Source organism: Peromyscus leucopus, chromosome 3 (assembly GCF_004664715.2).
Source record: "Peromyscus leucopus breed LL Stock chromosome 3, UCI_PerLeu_2.1, whole genome shotgun sequence".
In the NCBI taxonomy this organism is placed as follows: Eukaryota; Metazoa; Chordata; class Mammalia; order Rodentia; family Cricetidae; genus Peromyscus; species Peromyscus leucopus.
The window spans coordinates 38,502,999-38,529,110 of record NC_051065.1 but is presented as its reverse complement, the minus strand read 5'-3'; the positions used below and the strand labels follow the sequence as shown (position 1 = coordinate 38,529,110).

The 26,112-nt window shown below is 43.2% G+C and overlaps 2 protein-coding genes across 3 annotated transcripts in view; one reads left to right on the top strand and one right to left on the bottom strand.

Moving 5' to 3' along the window:
• Lrrc17 (leucine rich repeat containing 17) overlaps positions 1 to 20,535 on the bottom strand; it is a 34,654-nt gene extending 14,119 nt beyond the window's left edge. Inside the window, exons 1-2 of one of the 2 annotated variants that reach the window (XM_037203564.1) lie at positions 20,150 to 20,535; positions 537 to 1,410 (exon numbers count right to left, since the gene is read on the bottom strand). In XM_037203564.1, coding sequence (XP_037059459.1) covers positions 537 to 1,317 — 781 coding nt within the window. In that variant the 5' untranslated portion in view covers positions 1,318 to 1,410; positions 20,150 to 20,535. The remainder of the gene's footprint in view (positions 1 to 536; positions 1,411 to 20,149) is intronic. The other variant, XM_028890927.2, reaches the window with a different exon arrangement.
• Positions 1 to 26,112, top strand: part of Fbxl13 (F-box and leucine rich repeat protein 13) — a 216,205-nt gene that overhangs the window by 114,080 nt on the left and 76,013 nt on the right. Inside the window, exons 10-12 of the mRNA XM_028890932.2 lie at positions 5,347 to 5,399; positions 11,205 to 11,305; positions 20,080 to 20,209. Coding sequence (XP_028746765.1) covers positions 5,347 to 5,399; positions 11,205 to 11,305; positions 20,080 to 20,209 — 284 coding nt within the window. The remainder of the gene's footprint in view (positions 1 to 5,346; positions 5,400 to 11,204; positions 11,306 to 20,079; positions 20,210 to 26,112) is intronic.

Sequence of the window (26,112 nt, the reverse complement as noted above, 5' to 3'; positions counted from 1 at the left end):
AAGCCATCTGCCCAGCACAGACCCCTGATGTGAGACAGGGCCTCACGAAGCCCAGGCTGGCCTCCAGCCTCCCAGGTAACTGAGGAGGACCTTGAACTTGTTTTCATTTGCTTATTCTTTGTTTTGTTCGGGGGTGTGAATTTTTTAGGAGTATGTGTTTTGAAGCAGTGTCACATGTAACCCAGGCTATTCTTAAACTCATCATGTAGTCAAGGATAATTTTGAATTTTGGATCCCCTTGTCTTTACTTCTCAAGTGCTGGGATTACAGGTGTGTGCCACTCTGCCCAGTTTATGTGGGTCTGGGGATTGAACCCAGGGTTTGTCACATGCTAGCCAGGTGCCTTACCAACTTGGGTACATATGTCCTCTTCTCCTGTTCCCTGCTTACCAGCTGCCTTGAATCGGACTCCATAGATTCCACTATTGTTGGAGAATGCTACCTGACAGCTCCAGGCACCTGAGATACAGGAAGGGGACTAAGACTAGATACCTTCCTAACAGCCTGCAGAAACAAGAAGGGAGATGCACACACACCTTTCCTCTTGCAGTCCAGTGTTTGGATGGGAAACACGTAATTGTGGCACAGAGTGGAGTCTGCTTCAGGCCTGATGACTGGGGGTCTCCCTGATACTTGGGGTTTGGGGTCCAGTTGCTCCTTATCCTCTTCATCACATAACTCATCAGTCTTTAGCTGCAGCAGTTTTTTATTTCTCAGTGCTACTGGGCTTTCGCACTTGGCATAGTTGCCCAAATTCCGGTTCCGTGGAATCTGCAGCATTGAAACAAGTGTTTCTAACTCACAGGTACAGTGCCAGGGGTTGTCATAAAGGCGCAGGTAGCTCAGGAGGGGGGTGTAAATGAACACCTCCTCCGTCAGCACCTTGATCTGGTTGTGCTGCAGCAGGAGGGTGGTCAGCTTATTTAAACCAAAGAAGGCGTCGTTCTCAATTTTGGAGATCTCGTTCTGTTGCAAGTCCAGGCTCTTCAGCCTTTTAAACTTAGAAAACATGTTGTTCTTCAACACACGGATTTTGTTTCTCGCTAACAGCATGTGCAGCAGGTCTTGAGGCCAGTCAGGTAACACGTAAACTAATTTTCTTTCTTGGCAGTCTAGGTATTTCTCATGGAGGTAAGTATATACATCGCAGGGGAGGCCTGGTGCGTAGCGTTTGGCGGGGCTGCCTCTCCTGCCGCCACCTGCCTGGCTGCGGCTGCGGCTGGGGTTGGCCTGGCTTCTCAAAGCACCAGGGCTGGCCTTGCGAAGCTCAGCAGCTCTGCAAAGGCAGAGCAGGATCAAGATGGCCACTATGTGCATTCCGACGTCCAGCTGGTCCCTGCCCACGGCAGGTGGAGCAGCAGACAAACACAGGTCAGGGAGATTAAGTCCCAGTGGAGGGGTTCAGAGTTCCTAGGTGGACCAGAAGAAAGAAAGAAAAAACAAACAGCTAAGTACTATCTTGAGCAATGTATAACAGAAACAGCAGATTTATTTCATTTGATCTAGTCTCCTAATTTAAGTGGGTAAAAACTGCTGTAGAAGGTTCTTTCCCCTTCTACTTGCCTAGTTTAGTTAGTAGACATAAGCTTGGCCCTAAGTTTGAATCAAGGCTCTCCTTTTGTGAGATTTATGGTCTTTAGAGAGCCTGCTCAAGACTGCACCTAGGATATGGAAAAAAAAAAAAAAAAAAAAAAAAACCCACGATGTCAGCAAGAACCAAACTAAGGGGCAGGGAAAGAACATGTGCATTCCTATGCTAACTTTCTTTATTACTCCACTTTGAAATCTCTCTTCTTGAAAAATTTGTCTTTACATAGTTATATATCTATATATTCCCAACAGAAAGCACTAGACAATATGAGTTATATTTTGAGGGTCACATTACATTTCTTGAGCAAACAAGAAATGGAGCCATTCTGATAACACACATGAAATCACATGGTTTCTCTCAGACTTGGAATGTTACGCTGACCGGGTCACTGGCATGGGTAGGAGTGGCGGTCAGCCAAGCTCCTTGGTGAGCAGGAGGAGGTCTGTAACGCCTGAGTATGCCATACCTTTTCGAGGGACAGCACCTTAAAAGCATCCTGGGACCTAAACATAAATAGTTAGTTGGCTGAACCTTGAGTCTTGTATCATAAAACTAAGACTTGCTGAGAGAATCTGTGCAGGGGGTAATGTCTTTAATGTGATCAGCCAGAATTTTGCAAGGGAAGAACTGGCACTAAAATTGCCTCTTGCCTGACCTTGATTTAACAACCAGATACCTGGGAATCTGTCCTTGTGCAAGTCATTTGCAGGGGCAACTAGTCTACTTTGAATTTGCTCTGAGGTCTTAAGTCAGATAAATGTGTAAAAAGCTCTTTGTAGCTGAGAAGACTGTTATTTTCCTATGTCAGCCTGAGCTATGAAAAATATCCTAGTATTATTTCTATTCATCAAAATTATACAGCTTAAGAAGAAATCATTTTTAGACAGTCCACAGAATAAATGCCCATAAAATTGGGATGTAATCCTGAGATTACATGGACACATTACATGAAAATACAGAGCAATGGGAGATTCCACAGCTGGTTTTGCACATGTGAAATAACAAAAAAGTAACCAGCTTTCAGAGTCTGTGGCTCTGTAAGCCTTGCTTGAAACAGGTTCCTCCATCAGAGAGTTATTCATCTGGTGGGATGACATCTGAATTATTAGTTGCCATCTGCTGTAATATGCCATGGACCAGGTCACAGCCTCATCTTCATTGTCTGTAAAATGGGGCTTATGATGTTTCCTGGTCCCTGGGCAGATGAAAGGGGCTCAGTGCCTGGCCGGTAGGAAGCTCTCAACTGTTCAGACTCAGCCTGGCAAACACAGAACTTAAAGGAGTTCTCTTGTGGCCCTGAGACACACAGCCATGTCGGTGTGACCTTCCTTTTCTTCTACTCTCTCCTATCACCACCGTCAGGTCCCAAAGGAACCCTGGACAAATGGCTGAGGTACCTGTGAATGTATCAAAGCGGATGCTGGCCACTGGCTGCCAGGCTGTCTCTGTATCGCAGGTACCTGCTCCAGAGTCCTGCTCCCCTCCGCACTCCTCACCCCTGGCTCCGGCCCCTGCACATCACTTCTCTTCCTCCAGCTTCTCTTTTGTACACAACCTCAGCCATTTAGGCCATGCGCTCCCTTGGTGCTCTTTGTCCTCTTGGTTCCTGGTCCCCTCTCTCGCCCTTCTCTCCCTCCCTCCCCATCCCCATCCTCTCATGGCCAGGTCTACTCGGCTGGTCATGTTCAGTCCGGACCCTTCCAGGTGCCTCTGGCTCCACTCTCATATATAATAAAACTCTTCTCCTCTACTATGCCTAGGAGCATCAGGTCCTCATTGTCATCCAACCATTCAGGTTGAATTTGGACACAGAAATGTTCAGAGTAAATGGCCCTGTCCTAGTCCCATATAGGTCTGGTCTCAATGTCACTATTTGAGAAGGTGACGTGAAGTCTTCTCTGTTGCCCTCGTCTGCCTTTCCTATTTCATTTTCCCCACAGTGGTCATCAGCCTCTGTCTAAGCAAACATTTTACTTCTTTGTGTACTGTTCTGTCCAGTTTCCTTAACTAGAAATCAATTTCCCCAAGGGCAATGACTTTTGTCCATTTTATTGCTACTATGTTTCCATGGCAAATATTTTTTTTTAAATATCTGTAGCCATTCTATCCTAAAGATTTACCACACACAAACTAATATTATTTGGGACTCTACTGGGGATGCCTAAGATCTGCTTTTTTTTTCTTTTGAGACAGGGTCACTATGTAGCCAAGGATGACCCAGAATGCTAGGGCTGCAGGCATGTGCCACCCTGCTTACTTAATGTGATGCACTGCATGTGCCGGGCAAGCACTTTCCTGACAGAGTGATACCCTAGCCAACATCTGCATGTTTCAAGAGCTTTTCTGCCTTTTTTTTTTTTTTTTTTTTGTAAAAATGTTCTGGAAATATTTCTTGTTTGTATCTATCACTAAGGACAGAGTCCACTCTTAGCAAGGGAAGAAATATCCACAGTAGATTTATAACGAGTAACGTGTCTGTTATTAGTGTTGGGCTGTATGGTTATGAGTGTCGAATGTGCTTCATCTAGATGTGGTTCATCCTAGTTTGAATGCCAGGGCCTTCCTTACCTGCATCCTTACCTATTCTATGCCTTCATCCTTTCCTGCCCACTGCTTTGGGTCAAGCGGTCCTCACACTCCCCACTTGAGTGTCCCCCACCCAGTGTCTCTCACGGTGCTTACTGTGTTGTCCAGCTGTCTGTACCTGCTTCGTCTTCCCCGAGCCATGCAACGTCTGTACTGCAAGAGCTATTAAGACACATCACTTTTCTCAACCTTCACTTTCTGCAATTTATTGTGATTTCTATGTAAATATAACTTGAAAAGTCATAACAAATAGTTTATTTCAATTATTATGCATGTTAACTATTGGGGAGGAAGTGTGCTGGTATCTGCAACATGTTTCGAAATGCATCAAAAAATGCAGAATGTAGGACCAATTGAGAGAGATGGGTGAATGGGCATGTAATAAAACCAGTATAAAATCCAGGTGGCAGAGATATAGGTGCTCATGGTGTAGTCCTCTCAATTTTTGTATATGTGCAAAAAATAGATGTAATAAAATATTTTAGCACTAAAAGATGGGTCTGCAGAGATGGCTTCATCAGTGTGTCAGCAGGGTACTGATCACACAAACATAAGGACTCGAGGCTGGTTCCCAACACCCCCATAAAAGCTGAATGTAGTCGTGTGTCTGTAATTCCAGTCACACTACTACAGGCAGAGAGAGACAGGAGGCTCCCTGGGGCTCCCTGGACACCAAGTCTTCCTGGGTGCTCTCCAAGTTTACACAGAGACCCAAACAATAGCACGAGGAAACACTGGGTGTCAACTTGGTCACTCACATGCGTGTGTACAGACACCTGTATACCACACATGAGCACACATTCACAAGAGTTAAAAACCTTGTACCAAAAAAGTCAAAAAATCAAAACAAAAACTAACAAAACAATCAAATTTATTTTCCTCAAGTACTTTCAAGCTAAAAGCCCCAAGGATACAGTATTTTTTAAAATCAAAATAGTGATTCTTTTTCCTTTCCACCTTCTTCCTATACCCTACAAACAATAAAAAGCACACATATATATGAGTTTTTAAAGAAAGCATTTGCCCAAGCGGAGAAACCCACATACTTAGAACGTATTTCTTGCCAAGGTTTCTATCTACTTTCTAATGAAAATGTTGCATTGAATGTAGGATGGAAAAACGAAATGTTTGCAGTGTGTTGCTTAGTGATGTCTGCTTGTTTGATTTAGGCCACTGTAAAAACCTGCAAGAGTTGAACGTCTCAGACTGCCAGTCTCTCACAGTGAGTAAGACAGATTTTCTGCTGTTGTTTATGTAGGTCCAAACTTCTCACACTGGAGAGCCAGTGGGCAGAGCACATACTTTGTGTGCATTTGGGGTTGAATATGGAAAAAGAAAACTATATTAAATGTTGGCAAAAACATTTACCCTCTGCACAATGCTATCATTAATCTTGTGGATATGTGCTCAGTGTTGGAGCCTCTGGCAAAGGGAAGCTCTTCAATGGTTACATAAAGATGAACTGTGTTTATGTTTCATGTGTATGTATATGAGACAGGAAATACTGGGTCGCAGCAAGGTTGATAGGCTTATTTTGGTGGTTTTCATGGCAATTAGCAACTATACCAAAGAAGATGGACATGAACACACAACCCCAGGTTCCTCCTTCCTGGCCCTGGCCCCTTATCTTTCTCTCTGCCCCAAATCTGTCGTCCATGCTGTGAGTACACAATACCCTTTCTACAGACAGGTCTGACCAACTCACTCCATCTTCCATCATCCATATACTACTGGGAAAGAATCAAACCACCTTAGCATTAGTGCACTCTGGAGACTCTCTGTAGCCTCTGCCTCCCTTTGCAGCCTCATCTTGTTCCACTCTTGTGTATACAGCAAGTTCTAGTGACCATGTGCCAGGCTACCCAGAGCAGTCTCTTGGTTTTGCTCATGCACTACTGTCTCGTTTTTCTTTTGTGAGACAGGATCTCACTATGTAGACCAGGCTGGCCTCCAGCTCAGAGAGGTCCACCAGCCTTTGCCTCTTGGGTGCTGGGGTTAAAGGTGTGCACTGCCGCACCTGGCTTCGGCTCTTACCCTTGCCCTCAAGCAGGGTTTGTGGTTTGGTATGGCTTAGCGATTATGCTACTTCCTCTAAGCCGTCATCTCTCAGGACTGTCTTCATAGCTGCTCCTCTATCTTCCTATCAGCAGAAGGAGCTACTAACTGTAGTGTTCTGCCTCCTCCACAAACTTGAGACAATAAGGGCACGGTTGTGTCTTATTTGTGTGACAGTCAGACTTTGACACACAGTACGCCTTTGATGGGCCCAGTGGCCAATGATACAAGTCTGTAATTTTGACTATTCAGGAGGCTGAGACAGGAAGTTTGCAGGTTCAAAGACTGCTGAGCTATGAGTACTTTAAGGTAAGTCTGAGTAACTTATTGAGAGCTTGTTTTAAAATCAAAAGTGGGCTGGGGGTAAAGGCTGCTGATGTCCGTCAGTGGCAGAGAAGACCTGGGTGCAAGCCTTAGCTTAAAAAAACCATAAGGTTTCAACACCATTTAATATCCAATACCACTTTGTGGTAATGCATAGTGGGCAATGAAGGTAGAACTTGAAAACCCGTCTGTGTTGCTATGTGCGGGTGCCGTACTTGACACTGTAAGAGTGAAGGAGGTTAATCTAGAGAGGAGGGGTGAGCAGGGAGGAAGACATGGGGCTGTGTCTCACTGACCCTAAGGACCAGGTTGAAGAATCTCGAAGGAAGAGAAGGGAATAGGTTTGAATGTGAATGAAAGTGGGCTGGAAGACATTTAGGAAGAAGTGGCCCAAAAAGGTAGGTTAGAAATGCACTGAACATGGCAGCCCAGACTCAAGAGTTAGGGCCACTAACTTCTGCTGAAGCCGTTCCAATGGGACATTGGGGCAGAGGTATAATGGTAGTGAGCTGCGAAATGGACAAGATACAAGAAAGTAAACATGAGTTAAAAACTACTGTTTCCAGAAAAATGGCTGAGCGGGTAGGAGGAGCAGGGTCAGGAAAAGGCCAACAGGTATACAGAAGCCAGTGGAGACAGAGAAGAGTAGAAAAGCCTGATGGTGTAATGGCCTCAGCAAGCATCAACACCAGGCAGAGGCCAAGGCCCTTGGCACAGGTGGCAAGACATCTTACACTGGCTCCTCAGTGTTGACCCAGCAATGTGCACAGCAGTGTGCCTCGTGGCCACAGTTGTTCCTTCTCAGATGCCCTGTTTTCACATCAAGTCACTTGAAGTCCACAATGCCATTTCATCTGTCCTTGAACCAGTTTTTCTCTCTGCCTGAATGATGCCTTCCCTCCAACCCCACAACCACACCCTGGCTACATCTGTTCCTCCTTTGAAATGCTTTATCTTCACTGGGTTTTTCCATACACTTTAGAAAAAGTAACTCTTTAAAAATAGCATTGTAGAAATAAAAACAAATTGATGTTACCACTTACTCAAAATGAACACTTTAATAATTTGTGGTATATGCATAGAATTATGGAACCATAGCCCCAATAATTTTAGAACATTTTCTTCATCCTTAAGAGAAATCACATCCATTAAATCGCCTCTCATTTTATCCCGACTCTTTAGCACCTTGCAACTCCTCTTTCTTCTGAGAGGATTAATTTACTTCTCTTCCCAGTTGGCACTGTGGTCTTAGTCCCTCAGCATTTATACTTTCTGCCCTTATATTTATGATTACATTGTAGCTCCTTTTTTAGAACAAGGACTGCTTTGAAAATCCTCTTCTCATATTTTTTCCATGAAGGTTTTCCTCTCATTTTCAGAGCAGAACATTTATTTTCCCCAAAGATGGAAGACATTTTATGAGTAAATAAAATATAAACATAAAAGTACTAAGACCCAAAGACCACTGCAACTCTTTTCTCCTAATACAAAACTGAAGCCTTTAAATTGGTTGTCTGCTCCACCAGGCCACTGCTCTCAGCTCTCAGTGGCTCATGCCTCAGCATGACAAGCTGCTACTTTAGGGACAGACATGCAGGCCATAGAACCCGTAAGAGAAAAAAAATTTTACTTCCTGTCTGGTTGGACTGTTTGTGTACCAGCAAAGAGCATAAAGGCTCCTTCGTCAAGAGAAATGGTGATCTTCGCTAGCATATTCTTCAGATCTCTGATGACGATTAAAATGGGGTTGTTGTGAAATGGATTCATTCTTTCTATAGATACTTTTAACACCTGCTATGTTAAAACTATCCCATTAGGTGTTAGAAGGAATTTTTTTTTTTTGTTGTTGTTGTTTTGTTTTTCGAGACAGGGTTTCTCTGTGTAGCTTTGCGCCTTTCCTGGAACTCGCTTTGGAGACCAGGCTGGCCTCCAACTCACAAAGATCCGCCTGCCTCTGCCTCCCGAGTGCTGGGATTAAAGGCGTGAGCCACCACCGCCCGGCTTAGAAGGAATTTTAATGTGAGTTAATTCTCAGTTCTTGCCTCGGGAGCATTAGTTCTGTGTATGAATACAAAACTGCATTCTTTGAATTTGGCCTTCTAAATAGGAAAGCCAACACAAAGCCATCTGCATCGAGTTTGTGAACATCAAAGTCTTGTCCAAGTTTGGGATCTACAAAGGGCTAGTAATTTTATCCAGCTCCATTTTACTGCTGTTTTACCCTTCAAGACAGAGGCTGGAGACAGGATTACATTTAAAGATGTGGGTAACATTTATTCAAAGAGCTTGGCTATATCTAATTTTGTCTTGCAAAATATATCACACTGAAGAATTTGAGTCCCATGTGTTGTAGACAAATTCATGAGCCATTCAGCAGTATTCATACTCAAATAGTTTTGCATTTTATGTTCAAACATTTCAATAGTGAGTCTTGCATTCTCTTTAATGAGAATGGGAGTGTTCTGAACTTGTTTGGGTTGCCAAGCACCTCGAGAAAGGTGAAGGTAGAGAAGGGGTTGCTGACTCAGCTCAGGGGAGTCACCTTCCACTGCACACAAAGCACACACTATCCTCTTCTTGGCCCCATTTCTTCTGAGGCCTCTCTAAAGGTGGCTAGGCCAGCTCTCTCACGGTCCTGTCCCACCTCACTCACATCCTCACCTACCTGTTTTAACAAGTGCACAGTCTCTGTGAGCAACTGGTACTGTTAATATTTTCAAAGACTAGTTTCGAACCTGTTAAAGTATGGTGCCACATGTGATGATGGCTGTCTTTGAGCTTTGAGGGAAACTTGTACTATATTTACTGTATTTATCTACACATATCTGAATTCTACACTTGGTGATCGAATGACTAGAAAAAATACTAACAGCTTGAGTGCAGTGCCAAGAACACAGTGCTTTCAAAGGCCCCACTTGTCCACATGAAGCACCAGCTGGAAGAAGCTTCCCTGTGCAGAGCCCCTGGGTCTTGTTTAAGACAGGATTTGATGCCCAGTAAATCCTTCATTGGATGACCAACCACCAGCCACCGTGCCCCAGGGTTTTGGTGTGGTAAATATGCATGCATCCTGGAAACTATGAAGAGTGGAATGTCGGATGGACCCCAATGCCACTGAAAATCAACGCTTCCGTCCCTAGTGGTGTCTCCGCTGTCCTGCCCATCTGAATTCTCCAAACCACTTCTCAGAGCTAGTGAAAATTCACCTCCTCCAGACAGATACTAGCAGTAGGCTGTCCTTCTCTGGACAGAGTGTCCTGAAATGTGCTCAAAGCAGTTATTTAAAACTAGCTGATACCTGGTGGTCTTCCAGGGAAATCCAGCAACCATCACTGAATAAATAGAACCATATTGTTAACTCGATTTCTCCTCCCCTTTCTCTCTTTCCTTTTGTTTTTACAGGTTCTCACTCTGTAAGCCCAAGCTGGACCGAAACTCATTATGCAGCCCAGGTTGTCATTTAACTTGAGGTGATCCTCCTGCCTCAGTATTCCCAGTGCTGGGATTATAACCATGCACCATTATGTCTGACAGATTTGTAATTTCTGTATTTTCTGTATCTTTTATATGCAAAGTAGTTCATTGCAGTCAAAGCTTGACACTCATCTGGCCTTTTTCACCTTCAGTTCCAGACCACCACTCGACACCACTGCCTCTCAGTTGACATCATCCACAGCCTTCGCTCACTTTGGCTTCAGTCCCTCTCTCTCCAACCCCAGTCCCAACTGGAGCTCGTGCCCTCAATGCATCTTGTGTATTTTATGTCTTAGTTAGGGGGTCTGTTGCTGTGAAGAGACACCATGACCACAGCAGCTCTTACAAAGGAAAACATTTAATGGAATGGCTCACAGTGTCAGAGGTTCAGTCCATTATCATCATGGCAGGACATAGTGGTGTGCAGGCAGACAGGGTGCTGGAGAGGGAGCTGAGAGTTCTACATCTTGATCCTCAGGTAACACTAAGTGAACTGTGTCACTGGGTGTAGCTTGAGCACAGGAGACTTCAAAGCCTACCCCCACAGTGACACACTTCCTCCAACAAGGCTACACCTCCTAATAGAGTCCTAATGGACTCCCTATGGGGTCCATTTTCTTTCAAACCACCACATTTTACTTTTCAAATATAGATATTGAGACCCTCTAAGAGTTATCATAAAGTTGGTGAAAATTTGTTTAGCTTTTTAGATGTATCATTATCAGAACCACAGAAATTCAGTCACAGAGACAGATGACATGCCTGGACTAAACATGGCCTTGCTTTCAATGAAGTCCAGTTGTTAAGAAAGTTCACTATTCCAGTCTTTCAGAATAACTTTAGAACAGGCCAGTTTGTGACCACATTTCTGTATCTGGACATCAGAAGTCACACTGTGATATTTGTGTCACATGCTGGAATTTGCAAGGGTTCACTTTTTAATGAAATGCCATTGTGGTGTAATGAAGGGAGGAAGCACTGAAGCGTCAAACAAAACGACTGGTTTCTACTTTTTAATCAAAGACTAGGAAGGAACAAGTTGTATGTGCGTGGTATTATGTGCATGTTTTTCTGTGCATGTTTTTCTGGGACAGGATGAGAAATGAGAGATAATGGAGCACCTGAGAGGCCTGTGAGGGTTTGATATGATTTTTGTTTGTCTTTTGTTATGCAGGATGAATCAATGAGACACATTTCCGAGGGATGTCCTGGGGTCCTGTATCTCAATCTGTCCAATACAACTATCACCAATAGGACTATGAGACTCCTGCCCAGGTAATGCTGTGGTTGTGTGTGAGATTGAAATAGGGTCTCTTATGTGCTCCAGGCTGGCCTTGAACTCATGCTTCTCTGTCCTCCACCTGACACTGCTTGTTTTGAGAATATTGTATTCTCCTAAGCTTTGGCTTGTTGTAGTTGTCCTCAAAGATGATCCGCCAACATCAGCACCCAACCACGACAGCACGATAATGGCATAACTGTTTTCTGACCCTGAGCTGGTGTCTGTCTCTCCTTCCTTCTGTCCTGGCCAGTGTTTTTGTCACTCTTGTAACAGTGTACCCAGTAACTTGAGATAGACCTTCCTGGGCAGTGGAGCCTGCCCCCGACTCCTTTCTAGTGTCTGAGAACTTTCTCTAAGAGAACTCCAACATGCCTCCTCCCGAGACTGTTGTTCAGGTCCCAGGTACCCTGTGTCTCACTGAGAGGCCACTGCTTCCAGGAGCATACACTGCTGAGATTGATGTCTGTCGGCTTTGATGTCCTGGTATGTGGCAGCTGCTGTTCCTTAGCCAGCACAGCTCTGGCGAAGGCACAGGAAAGCACAGCATCCGGAAAGCACAGGATCTTCAGCTTTACATAAACTTTTCTTATTCAGTTACTCTGTGTTTACTGTGGAAAAACCAACCAGGTAGTGTATCTGGTCCTAGGGAGCTGTTGAAATGTGACTGGTAAAGCATTCCTCAAACCATTGTGGAAGACTGAAACTTTTTTGAGACTATAACTTTTTGAGAGCTTTTGAAAATTAACAATAAGACATTTGGAAAAACTTAAACAGAAACAGTTCTGGGTGACAATCTTCTTTATGTTCTAACTCTAGCAGTCTCCCACAGGTGCGTAAACCTCAGAAAGTGGCACAGCCCCTCCAGCTTTAGTCACTTCCGCAAATCCTTCCGTTTAGAAGTCCTCCAGATCCTTTAAAACACACGGAATCTTCGCCCAGCCAGGCACTTAGCAACCATTTGCTTTTTATTACTGTATCTTTTTTAAACTCAGGCAGATAATCCATGTAGAATTTCCTTTGGTGATAAAAGAAGCAATGAGCCAGACTGGAGGTCAACAAACTATGCCCATGTGGTCCAAAGCTTGTTTCTGTGTAGCCCATCAGCCACAGTTTTGCATTCTCCGTCCAACATTATCTATTGACCATAGTTCTGTGTGGTTCTTTCTCATATATTTAAGAATTTTAGAAAAGCAATAAGTACTTAAAACACTTTCATTCCTAGTATCTGTGAGGATCAGTCGCTGAAGGAGGAGGAGCTTCAGCAACCCATCCCCAGTGACTTAGAAGGGGCTGATGGGAGTCTTTCACACCATGGAAAATGACAAACCAAGACTTGAATTATTGTTTTGACAATTGTTCAGAATTAAACGAATGCAAAAGGCATTTTATAAAGCAGATTAAGTTCAAGTGTTTGTCTTGCCTGCAGCCAGCACATTGTAAATAGCACAAAATTTGAGGCAATATCTTTTTTTTTTTTCAGTCCCTTAAAATGATCTGATTCAGCAGCAAAAGCCTCATGCTATTGACAGGTGTATGCATTCTGGTCACATGTCTCAGTTTGACTAACTCATTCTATGACATAAATGGATGTAATGTTTGAGAAAAATAAGTGTAACATAACTCATGGAACTCTGCTCATGCCTCAACGGCAGTGATCAGTTGGGATGGCTACCTCTGTAAGAATTTGGCAAAAGTCAATGAAAGTATTGTGTGAGAACCAATTGACTACATGGAATTGACTATAATTAATATTGTGTAGTTTATTATTTTTAAATCATATGATACCTAACCTTTGTATCTATGAAGTAGTAAGATTTAAAAAAAATATAGTAAACATATTTACACACAGTTTTGGAGAAGTAGTTAAACATTTATCACTATATTAATAATTAAAGATAAAATAGTGATTTATATGTAATCATCCTCTTAGGAACAGAGTATTTTTACATTTTTCAAAGTTCATAAATCTCTTAATAGAATTTTGTTTTGGTCAGAAAAATGTTTTAAGTTATTTATAGATGTCTTTTCAGTTGTCATCATTAGTGGAAGACTTTCTGACTGTATTTTCTAACTTTATTTGCCAAATGGTCCTTTTTGGGTTGGAATGTGAGAGGCAAGTGTCTTTTTAAACTTTTCTTTAAAAATGACACAAACTGAGCTAGGTAATTATTTCTGAATAAGAATTTGGGGAAGGTGTATCAGACTTGTTACATATTATTTCCACTTTTCAAACAAGTAGCCTATATTTTATTTCCTTTTTGACTGAATACTTGGAGAAGAATTCTTTGTTTAAAGTGGTTGGTGCTTCAATGTTTAAACTTCTGTCTTTAATTGTAGAAGAAACATGGACTGAATTATTTCTGCTTTTTGGAATTCAGATTTCTTCAAGGACTAGTTTGTAATTAGTTTCAGCATACCCAAGAATGTTTAAAGTGAAGAGAATTTGCTTAAGAGAACAAACTTCCATGTGTAAATGTATGTTTATACATAGATCTTCTTGACATGTCATAATATAATAGTGATGTGTTTGTCACTGACTATAACCAAGCTTATAGTTTATTTTTAGTTTATGTATGAAGATAAAGTATCATGCTTTATCATAGACTACAGCATTTTCCCCACATAAAATGATATCTTTTTCCTGGTTAATGTTTCCTTGTGATTTGTGTTGTTTTTGGAGACAGGCTCTCCCTGATTGGCCCAGGCTGCTTTCAAACGTGCAATCCTCCTGCTTCAGCCTTCTGAGTGTTGTGATTACAGGCAGCTGAATCTTTAAAACTCTGCTGCTAACACCCTCACCTTTGCTTCCCTTGTTTATGCTTTTTGTAGAATAACTATGAATCCCCGTCTCTTAAGCCTTTGTGTTACTGGTTTTTAGTTGTGTTTTATGTGTAGCATGTAGCTGGCTTCCACTGTATTTTTGGTTTTTTGAGACAGGGTTTCTCTTTGTAGCCCTGGCTATCCTACAACCCACCACACCGTAGTCCAGGCTAGCCTTGAACTCAGATCCACCTGCATCTGCCTCCCTAGTGCTGGGATTAAAGGTGTGCACCACTGTCTGGCCACTAGCTTCTATTTTTAGATATGCTTATCCTTTGTGTCTATTGAAGAGGGAAGTTCAAAAGATTAATATTTATTTTTTAAAGATTATAAAATACAAAATTTATATGTTAAAATCTGAATTTACAAAGTAGATGATTTGAAAGTAGTTTATATCACTTTACGAATTGTTTTATCTTCTTTCTTTCTTCTTCTTCCTTTTTTTTTTTTTTTTTTTTTTTTTTTAAGCTAGGTCTTACTGTATAGCCTAGGGTGACTTGGAACTCACTATGTAGCTTAGATTGGCTTGAACCTGTGCTCATCTTCCGGTCTCAGCCTTCCATATCCAGGAATTCCAAATGTGAGCCACCATAGATGGCTCCCTCTTCCAATTTTTAAACTTAAAACATGCTTGCTAGCAATATGTTAAGCTGCTCCTTCCCCATTAGGTGACTAAGTATATTAGGTTTGCTATGAGTCAGTGCTGTTTGGGGGGATATTTATTTTACAAACAAATATATAATTTAGTGGGAAAGATAGAAAAGTTGAGTTCCAAATAAGAATTTTGTTTTGGTTTTAATTTCTAGTTTTTTCCATTCAGTCAACATTCAGAATAAAGTTTCTTGACACTGTTGCCTTTTGTCATATGAAAAAGACATGCGGTAAATTATCTACGATAAAAATGCATTTCATAGTGATTGTCTATTTTTGCTGTGTTTCCCATTGTTTCAAACATGCTTGGGTATGCAGAATTCTTTCAGCTGTAAATAGCCAGAGAAGTGCCAGCTGTTGCTGCTTGTCCCACCTCTTCACTGCCTTTAGTGCTTCTTTCCAAAGAAATCACTTGCCAGAAAGAAAACAAAATGATGGTTGCCATTAATGGCAGCATTGATTTGACAGTTTTATTTGAAAGTTTTTCCCTACTTCTTTGGAGACTTAGTTTTCTAGAGTTAAAAATGAGGGCTGCCCACAGCTCTTTCTCATTATTCATTTGTGGGGTTTTTTTTGTTTGTTTGTTTGTTTGTTTTTTGGTGGTGTTGGGGGTTGTGCCACATGTGCCTGTGAAGGTTCGGGCCGCTTGAACGACCCCGTTTCCACCAGTGACTTGTCAGGCTAGAACTCGGGTCATCAGGCTTTGCTGGTAGAAAACACCTTTACCTGCTGAGCCATCTCACAGACCCAGCCTTTATACCATTTTCTGAATTTAATCCTGTCTAGTCATTTCTGTTACCATAGCCTTGGCAGCACTCTCCAGTTCTTCTTTGCGCAGCGTCCTGCCTGTCCTGCCTCTGGTCCCCTTCCTCCAGTCTGCTCTGACTCATGGCGCGGGAAGGCATCCTGGAGCAGTCATGTCTTGTCTGGCTCCCCCCTGCCGTCCCTGACATCAGCTTGTTGAACACACTGTGTGGGTTGCCCTGAGCCCTGGCTAGCTTTCTCCATGGTTGCCTTCCTTGCAGTGAGAAAGCCTTTCCTTTCCTGCCTAATTCTCAGCCTCCTTAAGCCAAGCCATCCCAGAAGACCAGCGAGTTCTCCTTTTCCTGCATCCCAGCAGAGGCACTCACTCACTTACCCTGTGGTGATAACAGGTATTTGATAATGCACAAAACCTTCTGGATACACAGTCAGGAACAAGACTATTTTTTTTAAGAAGACCTGTGTGTCTTGCTATGATTACTCAGGCTGATCTTGAACTTTGGAGCTCAAGTGATTCTTCTGCCTCAGCCTCCCAAATAGCTGGCACTCCAGGGCCACATCACTGTGTGGCTTGAACCTTGTTCCTAATGGAGCCTTACATGCTGTAGTGAATGGTGTGTATTCATTTTTATATAGATTAATTGCCCCTTTTTGGCATTTGATTTTCTTATATACCCGGGTTATCTGTTATGGAGTCTCACCAATGTCCATCAAAGAGGAGCAGCCGTGGCCGGCTGGCATGCTCACTGGACAACTTCAAGTTCACTCTCATTATGAGGCCACGTCTTCCTATCCTAGAGAATTCTGCTTTTTGAAGTCAGAGTCCCAAACTTACAGAATCTACCTACAAAATTCTCCTCTTCCTAGACTAGGCCTTGTCTTGGTGGTTTTCAAAGAAATTTCCATTTGAATACATAGCATTTAACTCTTTCTAGTAGACTACCTCTGGTATTGAAGATGAAACATAAAATACATCAGTTCTTCAGTGGAAACAAAGTTAAAAGAAAGAACAAAAAACAATTTCTGTGTTTTCTTAAAGATTACACTAGTAGCAGAAAAATAAAAAGGAAACTCATATCCTCAATAAAAAGTTATCAAATAATTAGGGAAAGATAAAACACACCATAAGTAGTCTTTCTCAAAGCAGAAATGGAATTATCAGTTCCCTGTGCTGGGAAGGTGGTGAACCTGATCTTGCTCAAAAGGAGAAACATTTCTTTGCCCAGCTCTAAACTAAATATCAGTGATGCCCAAGTCTGCCACACTGTCTCACTGTAGCCAGCACATGTCCACACTCTAGCATCTTTCTGTCTGCAGCACTGAGAATCCCTAGAAAGTGCATGGGGCTGCTAAGATTCCCATGCCTTCCTTATGTACTCAGGATGAGTCCCCTGGGTTCTCACTTCGAAGGGAAGATCTCTAGATCTTCAGCCTGGGAGCCATGGAGCCATTTAGCCCTTGTCCACAGCAGAGGCTCTTAACTTTCAGCCAGTAGCCCCTACCCCCAAATGCAAGAATTCAGATATCTATGAGGTGTGTGTGTGTGTGTGTGTGTGTGTGTGTGTGTGTGTGTAGTGTGTGTGCATGTGTGCATATGGGTATAAGCATGTGAGTGCAGGTGCCCTCAAAAGGCTAGAGTGTCTGATTTCCTGGAGCTGGAGTTACAGGTGTGTGTGAGTCACCTGACACAGGTGCTGAGAACTGGCCTCCAGTCCTCTGGAAGAGCAATGAGTGTTCTTGACCACTGAACCATCTCTCCAGCCCATTTGTGGGTTTTGACGGTGTGGAAATCCTCTCTGCTTTCACCGAAAGCCAGGGGAACGAAAGAGCTGGCTCAGTGAGTAAAGACACTGCCCTCCAAGCCACCTGAGGTCAATCCTGGGATCAACATGGCAGAAAGAAAGAACCAGCTTCCAAAGGCTGTCTTCTGACCTACACTTGGGTGCTGAGAAATACACATGTGCGCGCGCGCGCACACACACACATACACACACACACACAGTCAGTAAAAATTTTTTAACACTGGAAGGATCTATAAATCTTATAGATCACTGAAACTATCTGAATTATAAAAATAGTCTAGTAAGTTCCTTACTTAATTGTCATTTTTGATATTTACTAATTGATCATATGGATTTAAGGAGTTGGAGTAATAGGTTCACGTAAGATACAGACCTTGTATGATGTCCTCCACACTCTTGGCAGATGAGCAATGTTGTGGAATAATCTTTTTGTACACTGTGAAGATGTGTCACTTGGATTGGTTGAATAAAAAGAGCTACTAAAAACAAGCCTGAGTTATTGGCCAAGCTTTCATAATTAATAGTAAGTCTCCATGTCATGATTTGGGAGCTGGTTGGTGGGACAGACAAAGACTCACTACAGAGAATCCACTCCATTCAATGAGAGAGGATGGTACAAACCATAGAAACATGAAGATGTTGGCCTAGGGTCCTAGCTTGGTTGATAAAGTGCTTGCCTTGCAAGCCTGAGGCCTGAGTTTGATCCACTAGAAACTATGTTCAAAAAAAGAAAAAAGCCAGTGTGGTCATTGCATTTGTGATCCCAGCGCTGCGGGGGGGGGGGGGGGGGGGGGGGGGTGTGAGTGAGAGAGAGAGAGATTCCCTGGGCATGCTTGGCAAGGTAGACATCAACTTAGGAATAACAGCTGAAGTTGTCCTTTGGTACGTGTGGGTACAGGCACATGTACACAAACACTGACAGATATACACAGACATGCATGAGTACACACAAATACACACAGACATGCATGAGTACACACATACATACAGTAAACTAAAAGAGAAGTGTATTGTAGATAGCAGTAGCAATAACAACAAGGCATAAATTCTTAAAGTCTACCATGTTCCTGATGTTTTCAATGATCAGAAATAACCCTCTTGATAATACTATTAGATCTGAATACTCATTTAATTTTCTCATACTTCTCAAAGCCAAGAGTAGATGGGATCCAATCCAGATTAGAAAACTGAGGGTCAGGAAAGCTATAAGCCCATCGTTTGCTAAGGGGGCTCCAAAGGAGGACTCCTAAATAGAAGGCGCTATCATCTTCACTTAGCAGCTAGGAAAACAGTCCGCCACAGAATAGGGAGCTGTAGTAAGCATCAAGGCTACAATTCTAACTCGGTTTGGTCTGAGTCCAAATTCTTGTCTATTTTCCATGGTGTTGTACTGCCTATCTCATAGCTCCTGTCTCCACATTAGAGAGCTGTTAGGACTGAAATCTCAAGCTCTGCTCAAGGAGAGAAAGAGAAAGCATTTCTCAACCCACTGTGGGGCTGAGGAGGGGGCGTGTCTTTGGATGTTAGAGAGTTTTCTCTTTCCAGGTCCAGCCCACTGACACTGTGGTCCAAAGACTTCCTTGGCTCTTCTGTGGAATCCCATGCACACAGCCATTCCCAGAGGGGAACGTGTGTTCTCAATCAGTAATTCACCATGGAATAGAACCATTAAGCCATATAGACGTGGGTTTCAAATTTAGAGCTAAATCTATTTTAAAGACAATATTTGCATATTTTACTTCCCGTTTTGTGAAAATCAACCTGATTTGCAAGCTTTATAAGAGGCAAGGAGGCATTTTCTCCCCCCATCTTCTAGCATCCTCATTTGCTGCTATGCTGTTGCAGATTCCAAACTGAGAGCCAGCAACAAGAGTCCTCACATTGTTAAAGAATACCATGCTTTGGAGAGCTTGGAGGCTTGTCCACAGTGTCCTCACAATGCTGGTCCTTCCACGGCATAACAGACGCATCCTAACTCTTCTGGAAGGTCTCCTTTTGGCCCTTGTGGCAATGGCATATTGCCTCTGTTTCAACTCCAGTGAGATTGACTTCTCCTGGGTAATTTTCATTCTTCTCAAGTGTTGCCCACTTAGTTATTCACTATTTTTAGCCCATGCTTAAGCCCTGAATGCATATCAGTTTTTTCTTAATTATTTTTAACTATCATAAGGAAACGATTACCCACAAAATTGTGCATGTTGAAATCTCTGGTTTTTAAATCATTTTCTTATCAGACCCATTTTAAGAGCCTGCCACATTAGGTCTGTCTTGTCTCTATCCCAAATCTTCACCAGGATGGAACAGTTAATATCTATTAGATGTTATAAAAGGTTTTTTTCCACAACATTTCAAATATTAGTTTGGCAGAGGTAAAGAGCTGAAAACAAGAAAGTAAACTCTAACTTGGGTTTCAGCAACAAACTAACTTCCAAATAATATGCATGCAAGGCTCCTCCTACCCCCAGACAAAGTCTTATCCCATCAAGTTTCTTAAAACCTAGCCAGCTATTCTTTCTTTTCCTTTGAAATGCAATCATGCACTATCTGGTCTAGCACTAAAATCTCCTTCACTTAACAGGAAGAGGGGCAGCAGCTGTTAAAGAGCTGACCATTTGTGAGGAGAGGGCAGGCTGAGCACGGCTTTAGTTCTCTTTGTCACAGTGGCTCGGGAAAGATGTAAGAAAAGCTGAAGCGTTTGGCTTTCCTTCTCCCTCTCTGCCCCATCGCTCCAGGTACTTCCACAATCTACAGAATCTCAGTCTGGCTTACTGCCGAAAGTTCACGGACAAAGGCTTACAGTACCTGAACTTGGGGAACGGATGCCACAAGCTCATCTATCTGGACCTTTCCGGCTGCACCCAGGTTTGCCTCTCAGTCTCTGTCTTCTCTGTCTTGCAGCGGGCGAGGACGTCCTCCTGAGAGCCAGCTGCATCCAGCCCTCATGTTGCACTAACCCTGTGCATAGAGCACAGCACACTCTGCTGAGGTTTTAAATTACATGGCCACAGCTGCTTAAATTTTCTCCAGGATTGCTACTATAGGCGCCTGGCTTCTGTCCACAGGCGCGTCACATCAACAAACAGGCAGAGCTCATTGGATGATGAAACAGACCACTTCTGAGCATAGTTAGAGGGCAGAGTCCAAATCTCCAGAACTTTGTAGAGCTGCTAAGATACAGACAAATGGGGTGGAGCACAGGACTCCTGACGAGTCAGTCAGGACCTCGTGACAGGACTGTGCATGTTTAAAACTGTGTTACACTCATGTGCTAAATACCATGAAGATTCAAGGTCTATGTGGGAAAATGCTTTAAGATGAAGGAACTGGGATTAGGGAAGTTGGGCAGAAAGCCAGGTAAAGCTGTGGAGGACTGGGCACATAGCCTGCAGAAGCATTTACCCCCTCATGCATAGTTTCTTCTGCTCTCCATAGTTTCCATAGATTCCAGCTGTACTTCTTATAACTAATTTCCTAACATGTCTCTGTGTATGTTTAGATATTAATGCCCTACTACGTTCTTTATAATACAATATGGGTGAGAACTAGCTAAAATGCATGTCTAACCATAACTAGCTGTAGACACCATTTATTGACTTGCTTTGTATTATATCAGACTTAGCCCTCATGCAGTGGATTGCTTGTGTGGGTTTTTTGCTCACTTACCAAGGTTCCAGGTGGTCGAATAAATTGACCAGTATCACACATCTGATAGAAGTCTATGGTGTAGGTCAAGTGGTGAGCCCTGGAGGTGGGGACCGTGGGGACAGCAAATGGATAGACTTCTCACACAGGCACACACACGCTGCCTGACGTGCTTTTTGAGTGTTCTAGGTGGGAGAAGGAAGGCACAAGGACTCGCTAAGGTTGGAAATGTGGAGAATGGATACTTCATGAAACTGGCCTGCGATGTGCGTCACCCCTAGCAAGGCCCTATGATGGAGGCACCTTTATCTACCTCAGTTTGCCTAAACCTCAGATGGCTTCTCTTCCCTGGCCCTCTGATGTCTCTTTTTCTAGAGCACTTACTTATTCAGAAAACAGGGAACTGCAGGGACTGTATTCTTTCTCTTCCTCCTTTGAGATCAAAAGCTTTTGAAAAATCTTTGTGATAGTTTTACAGCCTAGGAATGTCTTCGTCCAGGATCTGGGAGCTGTCCCTGTGACATAATCACATTAAAGAAGATAGTGTCTCATCTCCCAGGTTCTGAGGGAGGTAGAACCCCAACTTAGATGAGTGCCAATTAGGAAACACAGACACTCCTATCACAGAGAAAAGTATTTCCAAATACAGAGATAACTTCATGTGCTCGGCAAATTCCATGGCCAAACTCCCTAGTTGTAAATCCTCGAGTCCTTTTCTAGCCACTCATTCTGGGTCTCAACCCCGCCAGTGGGCCTGACCCCCTTGTTCTTGATAGTTTCCATGTAGCCACAACACACAATAACACACACACACATGCACACACACAATCATGGATACACAGTCATGTACACTCACACACTCATGCACACACACACTTGTGTACATACTTTTATGTACACACACACACACATAGATACACAGTCATGTACACTCACACACTCATGCACATGTGTACATACTTATGTGCACACACACACATAGATACACAGTCATGCACACTCACACACTCATGTACACACACTCATAGATACACAGACATGCACACTCACACACTCATGTACACACACTCATAGATACAGTCATGCACACTCGCACACTCATGCACACACAGTTGTACACATACTCATGCACACACACTCATGGATACACAGTCATGCACACTCACACACTCATGCACACACAGTTGTACACACACTCATGCACACACACACACATACACTCTCAAAGGCAGTTTTTTCAGATACAGTAGAGTCAGAGTAAGTTTAAATCTATGTTCTACCACTGAACATGCCTGGTTTGTCACTGAAAATGGAGCCAATGTTTAAAATTGTAGGGTTTTTTACACACATAATCACCTGGATTAAAAAATAAGCATGCACAATCAAAGGCTAGAACTATCCAAGTAGGGGTGCACTCCAGCATGGCAGCGGCAAGCTGGAGCTGTCAGCCTCCTCCCTTCGGGATGGGGCAGGTTCTCGTCCTCTGTTGATAACGTCCCTGAGTGTGTGTATTTGCACGCACAGTGACTCCTGTAATTCAGTGCCTGTTGGCCTCAGCTGCTATTTAAATTTGGACTGGACACGTAAGAATAAAACTCGGCTGGGGAGAAAGCTCAACAGAAGGCCTTGCACCTGAGTTCATTCCCCAGAACCACACCTCTTCAGAAGCCAGCATGAGTGTGTTTTACACATAATCCCACCGGGAGGCAGGAGAGGGAGTCCGTAGGGCTTGCTGGGCAGCCTGCCTTCTACCCTAGCCACCAAGTAACCCTAACCGACCTACAAGGAGAGCATCAAGCCAGTCAATCTCCAAAAGAAAAGAAGAAAAGAGAAGAAACAAGTGGCTGCTGAAGAATGATTCTCAAGGCTGACCTCTTGCCTCCACATGCACACACATGTGCACATGCACACACACACATAAACGTGCACACATGAACACAAATGCACACACTCATACACATACACATGAGATTGAAACTGTCTTCCTAATTTTCTTTGTTTTGTGAATTCAAACTACAAGTGTTTGTCTCTTCTTTTTGTCCTTTCTCCATTTCTATTTCTTTGAGAATCCAAAAGAGATTTAGTTCTTGGTGTCAGCACTAGAGGCATCTGAGGCCACTGGGAGTGAGAAAGGGGCGATTCACCAGGTGCAGGTCTCGGGGAGTCGCTGTGTAGCCTTGCAAAGGACCCTGCAAGCTTCATATCTGTGCTTCTGGGCAGCCGCTTCCACCCCCAGGGGTAGGTCTGCCTCCTCTGAATTCAAATAAGGAATCTGGTCACCCACCATCTTAACAATTTCCCCATTGAAGGAGGTTCTGTCTCTGGCTTAGGGTTTCTAGTGCCGTGATAAAATATTGTGACCAAAAACAAGTTGGGGAGAAAAGGGTTTACCTTCGCTTACAGACCCACAGCACAGCCCATCGCTGAGGGAAGCAGGGCAGGAACCTGGAGGCAGGAGCTGATGCAGAGGCCATGGAGGGGTGCTGCTTACTGGCTTGCTCCCCATGGCTTGCTCAGCCTGCTTTCTTGGAGAACCCAGGACCAGCCCAGGGGTGTCCCCACCCACCATGGGCTGGGCCCTCCCCATCAACTACTACTGAAGAAAATGCCCCACAGACTTCCTACAGCCCAGCCTTACCGAGGCATTTTCTCGACTGTGCTTCTCTTTCTCAGATAACTCTAGCTTGTGCCAAGTTAATAAAAACACCAACCAGGACAGTTCTGGAAACTAGAATGTGTTTCCTATGTTTGGAATTTTTGCCCTAAAAAGTTATATGTGAACATATACCAAGAGGAAAGATCCTAATAAGACAAAAGAGACACTGGGTGATTTTCTCTGGTGGTTGCCAAGTGTCTGCTGCATGGCAGGCATGGCAAAGGGTAGAGAGCATGCTTTTCTTTCGGGAACTTAGGACTGATGTAAGTATGCCAAGGATGAAGCTTAAATCTGGTCACCACTGCCCCAAAAAAGGTATTAAGGAATTTTAGCCATGTGTGTTAGAAAAAATAAATCTATAGTGGAGAGCTGTAGTGCAGCGTGGAAATCAATTCCATATGTTTTAGGGACAGTCTTCATTCTCTGTGATGGGTAAGCAGTCCAGATGCTGAGGAGACGTGACTGCTCTTCTAATGGTACCAGGATTGTCCACACACCTGCCTTCTGCCTTAACTTAGCTTCCTCTCTAAAAAGTCTCTCCTCATGGCCAGCGCCAAATCAGGGGGAACCCTCTGCTCTTTTTTATTAACTAGGGCAAATCTCTAGCCTTACCTTGTCATTTAAATTATGTGTATTGTAAAATGTGGGGGAGTACACACACTCCAGTGTGTGTGTGTGTGTGTGTGTGTGTGTGTGTGTGTGTGTTGTGAGATGTGGGAGTGCACGAACGCCTCTGTGTGTGTGTGTGTGTGTGTGTGTGTGTGTGTGTGTTGTTGTTGTGTTGTGTGTGTGTGTGTGTATGTGTGTTGTGTGTGTATGTGTGTTGTGAGATGTGGGTATGGGTACACACATGCCACCCTGTATGTGTGTGTGTGTGTGTGTGTGTGTTGTTTTTTTTTGTATGTGTGTGTGTGTGTGTGTGTGTGTGTGTGTGTTGTGAGGTGTGGGGGTGGGTGCACACATGCCACACACAGTGTGTGTGGGGGTCGGAGGATAATTTGGTGAAGGCAGTTCTCTGTTTCTACCATGTGGGTTCCAGCATTGGAACCCGGGTGGCCAGGCTTGCGTGCCGTGCACCTTTACCTGCTGAGCCAGCCACTCAAGGGAGACTTTTCTTATTAGATACATAAAAATGTGAAAATATATAAAGAAAAAGAAGAAATGTTTTTAAACCACTTGAAACTTCACCACTCAAATAGCAAATTTTACCAACATCTCATGGTATAGCTTTCTGGTATTCACTCTACAGATGTCTACATTCTTTTATTAAAATGTGTGGTACAGAGTGCATACCTTTCATTCAATATCCCATAAAGAACACAGCTTTCTTCATTAAATATTTAGTGGTGACCTCAGTAGAACTAGTGCTCTCTTCTAATTTTTATTTATTTACTTAACCATTCATTACTAGCCTGTCAAAATTTATAAACATAAAGCCTGTGGTGAAGTTCCTTACGGCCACATCTTTGCACATGTCATAAGCTTCTGGGAATGTGGAAGTTAATGAAAGGATGCATTTCTGTTTAAGACCATCCCTACTCTGCAAAGGTTGCCAGCTTGCACTCAACATCAACATGTGCTTATTAGTGTCGTAAATATACCCAGTGTTTTGTCAGCTTGGCATTAAACAAGGCACTTTGTATTTTTAATTTGTGTTTTCTTTATCATTTTAAGGTTAAATGTGTCCACCCCAAAAACATAGCTCTCACCCAAAGGGACAAAGAGATCATTTATTCTGAAGCCAAATATTAGTGATGATGGCCCAGAAATACAGATTTAGGCTATCCCGATTCAATGTTCCAATGTAGAAGCAGTGTTGTGCTGTTCATACAGTAACAAGAGAAGAAACAGGCACAATCCAGTGCAGTGGAGAACACTCAGCTCTGGGCTTCGGGTGCTGTCCGAGGGCAGTCTTGGCCTGTTGGTGGTAGAGAATAGGATTTGTTAGGTTAATATATTCGTAACGTTTTTATCTCTTTATTGGGATGTTAGGTCTGACAGAGGCGGGCAAAGGATGGCTCTTTAGGAGACTAAGGACAGCCCAGGAGAGAATGTCATTGGGTTCCGCACCGTTCCAACCTGTCAATTTCACTGAAATTCTGGTCAGTCAACCTTTGGGACCCAGCTTCTGTCCAGGAATTATCATTCACAGATGCTGTACAGTGCCATCATAGGCACGAACGTATCTGTTAAATGGCAATGCCGTCACCAAAGCAGTGACCAAATTCATTTTGTTTTGAGCCTGAATGCAGGTTTTCTTTTGGTAAAAGAATAAGATCTCTCTATTTCCAAGGCTGAAGAGAAAGGCTCATCCTCTATCACCTACCTAAATTTGCTTTGAACGTATCTGTGACTGCTACTGTTTGAATATAAAATGTCTCCCACGGCCTTGTGTGTTTCAGTTCGCAGCTGGAGGCCACTGTTTTTGGAAGGCTGTGGGATGGTTGGGAGATAGGAGGAAGTGGGT